Source organism: Hoplias malabaricus, chromosome X2, assembly GCF_029633855.1.
Source record: "Hoplias malabaricus isolate fHopMal1 chromosome X2, fHopMal1.hap1, whole genome shotgun sequence".
Classification (NCBI taxonomy): Eukaryota; Metazoa; Chordata; class Actinopteri; order Characiformes; family Erythrinidae; genus Hoplias; species Hoplias malabaricus.
In genome coordinates this window covers 17216978-17229246 of record NC_089819.1, presented here as the reverse complement: position 1 = coordinate 17229246, position 12269 = coordinate 17216978, and the positions used below count along the sequence as shown (strand labels likewise).

The window sequence follows — 12269 nt, the reverse complement described above, 5'->3', positions numbered from 1 at the left end:
AGCAGGATTCTAGCAGCAGAGAAAGAGATTTACACTACTGTGATCTACTTATCACAGTTATGATAAGTAGAATACACCCTGTAGGGGGCACCAGTCCTTCACAGGGCAACACACACTCACTCACACCTACGGACACTTTTGAGTTGCCAATCCACCTAGCAACGTGTGTTTTTAGACTGTGGGAGGAAACCCATGCGAAAACCCAACAATTTGTTACTACTGTCAAAGTTTGGACAGCCTTATGTTATTAAATCTTATACTGTCACTATCCAACTCCCACACCCCCAAACATGTACGGTAACTTTACAACAGGGGAAACATACACTAAAATGTTAAAATAAGTTTTTCCAAGTCATTTTAGAGCATTTCTATTTGTCCATGTCTTTCAAAATGTAACTAAATATGAGCACCTGCTTTGGTAAAATGACATAAAAAAAAATCACGTTTCCTTTGGGCAGTAATGGGAAAAAAGCAATAGTAGACCTCTTACTATTTTTGCACCAGTGTGTGTAGCGGCTGTAATGAAGCAGTTCCACAGGGATGAATCACAAATCAAATTTATTTTCACTACACATGGAAACCCTCTCAGAGCAAGATCGTGAACCGTCAAGAACATGACAGAGCCAACACAAACCAGCCATAGACTACAACAGCCAAAGTCCATTATCCAGTGTACCACTGTAGAGCTCACACTGAGGCACAGGCCATAGGTGATGTTTACCTCTGCTTTGAGTCTCTCAATCTCAGTGTCCTGGTCCTCAAGCTGTGTTCGTAACTGATTGGCTGCCACCTTCTCTGTCTCCACAATTTGCACCAGGTGGATGTACTTCTGCATGAGCACCTCTCGCTCGATGATGATGTCAGAGTAACTTCAGGGGAAGAAAAAAAGGGGAATATTAATACTTGTTCTTATAAAGTTTTCGTTCAGTCCCATGTCTCTCGCAGCTTTTGGTTCCCAAAATCTTTGAACAATATACATATCTCCTTCAAATTTAATGTAATTATGTGCTATTTCTCACACATTCTTTTTGTTTGTATTTATGTGTACCACGTGTAATGCAGTGGTAGTGTATTGCATTAAGGAAATGCTTGCTATGGAATGCAGAAGAATATCATCCAAATACTGTAACAGTAATAATTCTGAAGCTTAATATATAATCGTAATAGTTTTGGTGTATTATGAAATGTGACGATGCCAAATAAAATGTTCTTGAAATTATTCTATTCTATTCTATTCTATTCTATTCTATTCTATAAGCAGCAATGTTGTGGAAAAGAAGCTGTACATTAATACTATGTTTTATTGTGCTGAGTGGTGGAGCTGGGGGATGTATGCTGGTGGGACTGTGGAGGGAGAACACAGGGGTCAGTCTCACTGCTCACAGCCACATCTGTTCAGGAGTGACCCGCTAATCCGTCTCATTCCAAAGGATCGCACCAGTGATGCAACCCAAATCTAAACGCCACAGATCCACTGTAAAGAGCTTGTCTAGGAGTAGTGCGGACAGCAGAGAGAGACTCACATCCCAGATGGCCTGAATACACGCATGTGTGTGTGTGTGTGTGTGCGTTTGTGTGTGTTTATATTTGTCTGTGTTGAGGACACAATAACTGTAATGGTCCTTCCTGCTCCTCACTGTGCAACTGATAAAAAAGACAAATACCACATATCCCTCCTTGATAAACTAGTTGTGCCCAAGAGAGAAAGATGTAATAACAATGTCTTGTGCAGGAGTTAATTGTTTTGCAGTAGAGCTTTCTCTAGAGTCCTAGAGAGAGACAGAGAGAGAGAGAGAGCGAGAGAAAGAGAGAGAGAAATGGGAAGAACAGAGCTGTCAAGCTCAGTGCTGTTTATGAGGTGCAAGGCTGCTTTGCAGTGACAGCAGTAAATGCACACATCATTAAATAGTGCCCTACTTTGAACTGTCCATGGCCTCTTCAGTCACTAAAACTGGGGCTAAAGACACATGTGACTGGACTGCATGGCTGGATATGTTGAGATGTATATAAGTGGCTACATACAAGTCTAAATCAAGTCTGGAGTCTGTGGAGTGATTCAATCACAAGGCTTTAATATGAACTTTAGCTGAAAGCCGTATTTAGCCTGTAGTATGTATAGCACACATGCTAACTGGTGTAATATCACGTACTGTTCAAGGTTTTTCTTAGCTAGGTTTGTACAAACTTCCTCTAACACACGTAAGTCCAGCCACTGCTTCTTTACAAACTAGCATTGCCAAAGTAGCTCTGCTTTCAGCTCAAGAGAATGCCAAGTGCTTTCATTAATAAACTTTCGTTCAGTCATTCATTGTCTGTAACTGCATATCCAGTTCAGGGTCTCAGTGGGCCCAAAGCCTACCTGGAATCACTGGGTACAAGGCAGGGACACACCTTGACTGGGATGCCAGTCCTTCACAGGACCACACACATTTACACATTCACTCACACACTCACATCTATGGACATAATTGAGTAGCCAATCCAAACCAAACCCTGGAGCTGTGCAACAGGACACTGCCTGTTGTGCCACTGTGAAATTAATAAACTGATTTTTACATTGCTACATGTAATGCTACATTAATATACAGATGCCCAAATCAAAGGAACTTAAGTCTACCCTTCAGGTAAGTTCACATATACACACAGTATTTATTTGCCTGTTTTTCAATAAAGATTGGTGCTTGCAGTATAGGCAACCTTTACAGATGTCCTCAAGACTACTGGGTGGTGCATTTTCTGAGACACCCACACACTCATGAAAGTGTACCTGGCCTGTTGGATGGCCTCCACCCATTCATCACATTCTGTTTCCTCCTCAGTGCGCAGTTCCAGGGGCTTCTGTCCATCGTGTCCAAACACAATGAGGAAATAGTGCTGTGAAAACACACACACACACACACACAAATTAAATAAGCTTGAAGGTGAGTGTAGCTGTTACTAAATGTGGAAAAGAAGTGTTGATTACATAAAAATGTTAGCTGAGAAAAATGCATTAAAGCTTATAGGGTCCCTACATAACTGTTCACCCAAGTTTGTACCTTGTACAATACAATATTATAACACTTGAGCCATATTCCATAGTTTATGTGCATTTAAAATCAATGAATTCTATACAGGTTTTATAACTTTATATGCACGCATGGAGTGTGTGAACAGGGCAGTTAATAGCATTTTTTAAAATGCTTTGTGAATGCTCTGAGATAACACTGTGATCTATTATTTTATATCATAATTATACTTTAATTAATTGTCACCAGAAACAATTTTTTCTATTAAAGTAAACTTTTCTAAGGAAAGCAAAATCATCAGCAGTCAAATAAAATTTCACATGGTTCAGTTTAGCAAATGATCGTAGAGCACTTTAAAATACTGTGTGCTTGGAGTGTGGTCTAAGGAACATTACTGGTAAAATAGCAATGAGTATAGAATTTACTAATATTTGATCATTCTCCATATACAGAGAACACATTACCCTGTCTGATGCAGCACTGAGAGTGATGAACCTACTGGTAAAATATAGTTTAGAGGAAATGAGATGAACACATGCAAGCAGTGAATGAGGAGTGCAGCCTGGGGCCATTTCCAGGCAAATAAATACAGCTGGGGAAGGGAAGGTTGAATTGGCTATTGTCATTCTGCCCTGAGGGAGAAGAGATGGTGTGAAAATGAGGGCAACTTTTAACATATGAACCAGAAGCTTTCAAAGCCTCACTATGTTCTTCAACTGACCAAAAGCAACAGGTCCCAAAGATGACGCAACACAATAAAATAAATTGATTATTTCTTGAATACAATCCCAGTTCTTCAAATGGCTTGAAAATATATGCTATTCTAGGTGCTGTGGAGTTTGTGGAGAAAAGCGCAATATTCCAACTAAGAAACACAACTGGGAGAAGGACATCAGGACACTGTAGTCCAAAAATCGTTGTGGTCCTTTTTAGATGAAGATTAATATAAAACTCCAAGTTTCAGATACAAAACTGCATTGTACTGCAGCATTAAGCCTAGCAAAATCATCACAATTTCATCTGACTGGCATCTGAATTGGCATGTAAATAATTATGATTAGGGCGGCACGGTGGCGCAGCAGGTAGTGTCGCAGTCACACAGCTCCAGGGGCCTGGAGGTTGTGGGTTCGATTCCCGCTCCGGGTGACTGTCTGTGAGGAGTTGGTGTGTTCTCCCCGTGTCCGCGTGGGTTTCCTCCGGGTGCTCCGGTTTCCTCCCACAGTCCAAAAACACACGTTGCAGGTGGATTGGCGACTCGAAAGTGTCCATAGGTGTGAATGTGTGTGTTGCCCTGTGAAGGACTGGCGCCCCCTCCAGGGTGTATTCCCGCCTTGCGCCCAATGATTCCAGGTAGGCTCTGGACCCCCCGCGACCCTAAATTGGATAAGCGGTTACAGATAATGGATGGATGGAATGGATAATTATGATTATCAATGCACTCGACTTTATTTCATGCAGCTATTAAAGTACAAGCCTAATGTGGCCAGTCTGTCTGATTAGTTTCCTAGTGATTGTAAATTAGAAGCTCCCAAATGAATACAAGCTCAAGCTCAGTAACCATAAAAGTAGTCAGAACAGCACTCTAAGTGTGTTACAGCACTAGACATTAGTTTAAACTTTAACCATTTATTCCTTTGGATTTTTTTTTCCACACACCAAATATGCACAACAAATATTAATATCCAAACACAATGAAATGTTTAGCTCTATAGCTAATATGATGGTTCTAACTTCAGTTACCAGTGTTTTTAAGTATGAAAAGTCTTACTGGTAAATGAAGACAAACACAGAGTTTAAATATAGTTCCAGACTTTTAGCAGACTGTATCAGTTTTACTGTCTTGATCCAATATTTTTCTGAGGAAACAGGAACTTTTTGGAACGTCACACCTCATTTCATAAGGAAAAAGTAAATTAAAATGTCTACATGCACAGATGCAAATAATTGACTGACAGGAGTTGCCATAGAATGCTCTAAATAACGGACACCTCTAATTCTCATGAGTGCACCACTGCGGGAAATATAACACACATCAGCTTCTTGAAAAGCGTAACATTGCCTTCCATGAATTATGTTCTGAGCTGAAATATACACTGATCTGTGTGCAAGCAGTCCAGGACTAGCCTTCTAATGTGATGCCAGGTTACACTGTGTGGGATTACATATCAGTGTTACCTAACTATACATAGAAAGAGCAGAATCAAGAAGGATCCAGCGGTACAAGCTTTTTCCAAAGACAAATCATGATATGTTTCAATCCCAATACAAGACCGCTTCATCAGATCTGTGTCAGGGAACAATGTGTAGAACACTGTGTAAACAATATGTTATACTATGTGAACTGGTCCATAGTTTGAAACTTGTTGATGTCTAAAGTTACAAAAACCAAAACTGTGACCTTGTTCTAATCAGTGCTGCCACCATTTAAACCCAGGAAATAGGGCATAGACTATTGCGCAAGGTTTATTACAATCACAAGGATCAATGTTCTTAAACTTCACTGCACAGAAAATGTTATACTGTTCTATATGGTCTGTTTTATGTGTTTAACCAGCATGGCTCAATAGCCATATTTACAGAGCAATTCCATAAATGTTGGGGGTGGTGTTAATTTATTGTACAATTTAAATTATGTTCATGTGGGGGAACACGTGTCATTTTAACATTTGCAAAAAATAAACAAAAAAATACACAATGAGATGAGATGCCTTTTTATCTTCATATACTGCATACACACATGCATGCTCCTTCTCCTGTTTACAGCTATCTGTACATGTTATACATACATGCTGCACTTCTCTGCAGCTAAAGCCAAGTTGAGAGGATTAATGCTTTACTGTTTTGGAGCACAGACATGCATGAGAGGTCTTACATAACCCTCACTAGATCTATTTAGAATCTCTCAGGCTGGCTGCCCCTGGGCCTGGACACTCTTTTCTGACCCTTTCAGCTGCTTTGAAACCATAAGGCCACGGCATCCAGACTCTGCCACCTCCCTGACATCATTGAGTTGTTTTCCTGAAACTGATACAGCTGTTTTATTATATCACATTTTTTACCCAATTTATTTTACAAATTGTACAAGCAAGGAAATGCATAGGTTTTCATATCTGATGTTTAATATAAATGTCAGTGTTCTGAATAACTAGTCATGGTGAGGTCTTTGGTGCATTATGTACAGCAATGACACACAATATGATTACTACATTGCTGCTATGGACTTCCTTAGCAACAGGATGCTTTCAAGGCCAGAGAGCTCTCCACAGTCACAGCCGCTCAAGTACAGCAGCGAGTTTAACTGTCAAAACAAGTTTGCACACATCACCCATCAGAGCTTAATAGAGCATAATATGTTTATCTTTTTTTTTTTCACAATGTCTTGCAAGCCCTCAGTGCACCAAAATACTAACAGGATCCGACTAATTTGATCATGCTCACAAGCTTTCATTCACCAACCCAAATAGGTTTAAAAAATATTAAAAGAAGCATGAGCATCTGACTAAGCAGGCACATGTAAATCTGCAATTAATGATATCAGCATTCACTTGACTTATAAATCTAACAAGCACCTGTTATGGTAATTGGTGCACATATTTATTTAATACTGTCAAGACACTGGAAGAGCATACTTGGGAGAGCATTTGGATTGTTTTTTTCAGTTGATGACTCACATAACTGAAACATCGTGGCCTTATCAGGGTTTTTTTTTTTTTTTTTTTTTTTTTGACAATAGCTTTATTTTTAATCATATGTGGTAAAAATATCTGTCTGATATTTAACATACAAAAACAATGTGACTGAAAAGACAGAAGCTAGCATTAACTAGGACCATAAAAAAATACTTCTAAGATTCCTGTGCTACCTCAATATACTGACATGAAGACATGAATAGATTCAGATTCAGATTCAGATTCAAGTACAACATTGCAGCGAAATGATTTTCCGTCTGTCCACTCACATAAACAGGGGTAAGGTGTGTGCAACAGCAGGCAGCAGGTGCCCACGCCATCTTACAGTTAGAAGAAACAGCTGGATTAACAACATGCCCACAAACGTGAGCTAACACTGAGGTTAATGCTATGAGGACCCACTGATTTTCACACATGTTGCTGAGAACTCATTGCGTTCTAAGCCCTTACTAGAGCCACATACACGTTTGTCAGCGCAATATCTTGTTATTGTTTCTCCGCCTCAACATCAGCTTTAGCATGTTAGCAAAAAAGATGTCTCAGCTTGAACAATGTTGGCAACAGAAGTCACTTGTCTTTTTGTAACAATAATATATTAAATAATACAATTAGGCCTTGTTTACATTTCATGTGACTAGTATCTTCACTGTATCCTGATAAGATTTTAGCCATGTTCATTTATTGGTAGACAAATGTGTTTCCTGTTTGTCAGACTTAAATCTGATTACTGTGCTATGTAAATGCAACACTGACATCGTAACCAGTTTTTATTTATTCAGTCTCTTCCTGTGCTGTGCTAAAAATGGTTGCTGCCTTGATATTTGAAGTAGTGTCCCTGTTGCTTTTAAGCATTTCGGATCACATGCTCAGTGTTGTAAAACAAAGGAAGCAGTTTCAGTTTACTGGCAGGTGTTTTGGTTATCAAACATGTGGTTCAAATGTATCTCAGACCCCCTTCTGGAGTAGTTCTAATCATCAAATCTGTTTTAAAGGCATCTTGAGTGTCAGTGCACATACATTCAATTTTACAATTGTGTGTGTGTGTGTGTGTGTGTGTGTGTGTGTGTGTGTGTATATAGTTTCTATATTCTTCATCTTCTTATAACGAAACGCAACCTCTGATTTCAGCATAATTGCACTTTAAAGAGTTAACAGAAAACCCATTTAAGGTTTTCATTTAAGCAGAGTTAACACTGCGTTCTTCATTCCATACACTGGGGTAGTTCAGTTTCTTTCTCTGCTCAAGCAACCTCACCAAGCCCAGACATTAACAGATGAGTTTAATCAGGTTTGATCAGATGAATCACTAAACTGTGCTGGACAAAGGCCCTCCAGGACAATGGATAAACACCTTTGCTCTAGTGTGTAGGCCTTAATGTTAACTCATTAGCTCTTCTGAAAAGGCAGACCAACTAGATTCACCCACAGTGACCAAAGAATCTCCCCTGGCTGACTGAATAACTCAATACAAATACAAACCTCTGTTGTGTTTAAGTAAGAAACACAATAAATCGATAACTGCAGAGGTTTTATGTTATTCCTTTAGTTAACTGAATAGCTAGATTTAATAAACATTTAATAAAAACTCCAAGGCATCCAAAACTGTATGTAATTATGGTTAGGTCAGTTTGATTCTGGATAATTCTAGTCCTTACAAGTCATTGTCCTTAGTTAACCTCAGTCTGTGTGATAGTCCCTGCTAAACATATTCATTTGATTCATCTGTTTAAAGGCAATGTTCATGATTGAACTTTTTATAAAATTCAAAAAATGTTTCCTTACTATTTGCTAAAACTCTCCCGTCTAATGTGTTTACAAAGCCCCAGTATCCCTAAATGAGTAAAAAAGTCTGGTGTGCTAGGCCTTCTCTCTCTGCCTGCTAATGGCAGAAAAGGCATCTGGAGGATTTTAGACAACGAATAGACCTCTAAAAGCAAGAACCAAGATGAGGATGTTTACTTTATTCCTGCTCCATAGGTGGGTAATATTGACTTGTTATTGCTGTTAAGTCACTTAAGGTGGAAATGTCACCAAACTCAGGAGACGGCTAATTGCATTACCGAAAGTGCTACAAAATTAAACAACTTCAGTTACAATCGAGTATTTGTGGCAATTCTTTTGTAAACAAACCAGACAACATCATTTCCCCAAGATAGACATCCCCTTTAATCCATAAAATTCTAGTCCCTACTATACCTCTAGACCTTAAAATCCTAGTGCCTACTATACCATTAGTCTTTAAGATTTATTTTCTATTGTATATAACAGTCTATTCCCTGCTACACCCTTAGTTCATAAGATTCCTGTGCCTGTTACACCCCTAATTATTAACACCCCAGTTCTTAAGATTCAGGTCTATATTACACCCTAAGTCTATAAGATCCTATAGTCCCTATTATACCCTTAGTCAGGATCTACAGGTGTGAGTGTTATCATTTTAATAAACCACTAAAATCTATTCCTCATTTCACATCATTTTGATTCTTTTGTGTGGTGCTCATAACCAAGCCACAACACAGAAACTAGTTTCAACAAAGCCCTTATCATTTTGACTCTCCTCAACCCTTTCCAAGTTTCCACTGCTCAGACAGACTCTGACACAATCAAAGCATTTCTTACACATTAGCAATGTGAGGTGTCCTTCCTATTCGCCACTACCCAGAGTGAGTGACTTCCTAACCCATTTTTCAGTGTACACTATGTAACTATGAGATGATGTTGTCTTTTATTCAAACAGAGGCATGTCACATGGCAAAGAAAATTCTTAAGACCTTCTATTCATGGGCAGACATTAATTATAAAACACAATATACCAACACACACACAGTGTTCTTTTATACTTCTTGACTGTCCTGAGCTGGATTAGAGGGCAGTGAACCGTGCTGTAACAACAGACCAGTGCTCCAGGCTCCATCACCATGTTACAGGCTAAGGGGGAGATAACATCGGCATTAACACCTCCCTACCCACAATGCCTCCGCTCTACAACTCACACTTCCACATATCCAGCTGAATGATTTGAGCTGTGGATCTGCCAAGCTCACAGAAGGAAGGAGAGACAGTTAGAGGAAAATGAGAGAGAGAAACAGAGAGAGAAAGAGAGTGAGAGATTGAGAAACATTGGGGAAAGAGGGAAAGGGAAAGAGAGAGAGAGAGAAAGAGAGAGAGAGAGAAAGAGAGAGGAGTGAGGGGAAAGAAGGACGGAGAGGCGTGAAAGAGAGGGAAAAAGCAAAGTAGAGAGGGAGAGTGACAGGGATAAAGGGGGAGATAGATAGATAGATAGATAGATAGACAGATAGAGAGAGAGAGAGAGAGAGAGAGAGAGAGAGAGAGAGAGCAACCATTGCATAACAATTCTTAACAAATATTGAACGTATTTTCAAACTCTGGCACTTCACCAGTGAATCTCATTTCCATGGCAACATGGTCTTGAGAGCATAGGCTACATTTAATATATATATTTTAATTCATATTTTTATTCATTTACCTCCTCCTCATTGTATGTTTAAGTTAATTTCCGCTATTTATGCATTTCATTGAACATTGATAGATACACATAAGTGTTACATAAGATTTCATAACGCAAACTTCCAGCAGAGATTTAGAATTTTACAAAACACCAAAGTTCAGATGCAAGATACAAATTCAAAGTCAGGCACAAAACTGAAATTTATATGGTCATGAGAGACCAAAGCAAAGACTAAATGAACAAAAAGGTCTCAGAAAAAAACTCAGCCTCAGTTCGGCTGCCAAACACTGTAGCAACAATCTATTTTCTGGTTAAGATTAAATCCATCTTCAACTGAATAATAATATGTTCATTTTCACTGCATTGGATCATATAAGGAGCTTGGCTCACTAGAATGGCAGATCTTTGGAGCCTGAACACTGCAGAACTGAATGGGCTTATGGCCAGTTTATAAGCACACAAAGACCACAACGTTTGGATGAGGAGGCCACTGCAGCTTCAGCCTGACCACCCAGGAGAAGCAGATGGAAGCATTTTTGTCTCAAACTCTTTCTTTGCTGTCATAGCTTCAAGGAACACACTCACAGACCACACCATTTTACACACACACACACACACACACACACACACATGGGAAAAGGTCTTTCAGCCTCTGATCAGCAGGAACTGTTGGCCCCTAGCCTCAATTTCCTGGTATTAATTTGTCCCACTATGCCTGTTTCACTTACGGCTTCACAATTTAAGCGGGGGGCAGTAGAAATTTGCAGGGGAATAATTGTGGTATCAAGACCCTTCACTGGAGGCCCTTTTCTGGTAGCAAATGCTTCTTAACTCCTGATCTCCCACCAACTTCTCCCAAATAACCTACAGATCTAAAGAGTCCTTATTTGCAACAGAAATGGAAGCAGATACTCACTAGAACACAACTGATACCAATAGTACTACAGTTTAAGTATGGCCAAAATCATAGTAATTCATATCATGTAATTATTAATGGAGTAACAAAACAGTCTACCACACACATCTATATGTGATGAATGAATTAAGTTTTTGTATTTATAAAATATAAATATAATATAAAAATATAAAATATAAAAAGATGTAATAAGATGGATTTTTAAAGGGTTAAGTGACACAATGGCATCTGATTTTTCATAAACTTAATTATAAGTTCTATCAATAGAAAGTCTGATGACTCCTTTTCCTTTTCAGTGAAGAGAGCACTAAGTGCTTTATTACATGCTAATTATAAACAAGTGCATCAATATGACATCATCTGTATGAGCCATTATATATGAGAGTCTCTGTAAGATATGTGCTGTGGAACCTGCGGCCCCAAAAGGGACAGGGCTCTGGAAATAGTCTCATATAATCAATAATTAAACACAGATGATGTTCAATCGTAGAGGTGGTCTCCAGGGCGATATAAAATGGGTCCTGGATGGAAATGGCCACAAGTTTCAGGTTAATTTCTCTCTTATATTCAGCTCAACTATTCATTAATTTATAGCTAGTATTATTGGAGCTTTTTGGAACAGGAATAATATATCTGTGATCGCGTACAATAAAGACTTATCTGATCTGGTCTTACTAGCTTAATATCTAAAAAAAAAAACATTTAGAGATAAAACGAGAGAGAGAGAGAGAGAGAGAGAGAGAGAGAGAGAGAGAGAGAGAGTTTTAACATTTCTGTAGTTTCTCCCAGACAACAGTGGAAAAAGAAGACTTTTGCTGAAATCTCTAGCTCAGATATTTCTCCTGAGAAATAGAACCAGGGATTCTCACATGGACCTCCCCTTGGGTTTTAGTAGAGATCTCTCAGAGTGAGGGAATATTGCTCATCTGCCACTTACAAACCTTCTTAGTTAGCTGTGAATAATTATTATCATTTTTATTTGAGCCAGAAGTGTCTCCATTCTGTCTAATGCTATTTGCTCTAATGGAATTTAGATGGAATTGCCATTAAACAATAAAATAAATAAAATTACAGAAATAAAATGTTCCTCTGGGGAAACCTGCTTTTGCTAACACATGGTCTTGAATACTGTTTGGCATTAGTTTGAGTTAGCAACAGTTTCAAGCAGCAGAAAGCTGCCTGCTGCA

The 12269-nt window shown here is 38.9% G+C and overlaps 1 protein-coding gene across 2 annotated transcripts in view; it reads right to left on the bottom strand.

Annotated features, from left to right (window-relative positions):
- Positions 1-12269, bottom strand: part of LOC136676888 (ras-specific guanine nucleotide-releasing factor 2) — a 67263-nt gene that overhangs the window by 44542 nt on the left and 10452 nt on the right. For both annotated transcript variants that reach the window (XM_066654164.1, XM_066654165.1), the window contains exons 2-3: positions 2768-2874; positions 722-869 (exon numbers count right to left, since the gene is read on the bottom strand). In XM_066654164.1, coding sequence (XP_066510261.1) covers positions 722-869; positions 2768-2874 — 255 coding nt within the window. The remainder of the gene's footprint in view (positions 1-721; positions 870-2767; positions 2875-12269) is intronic.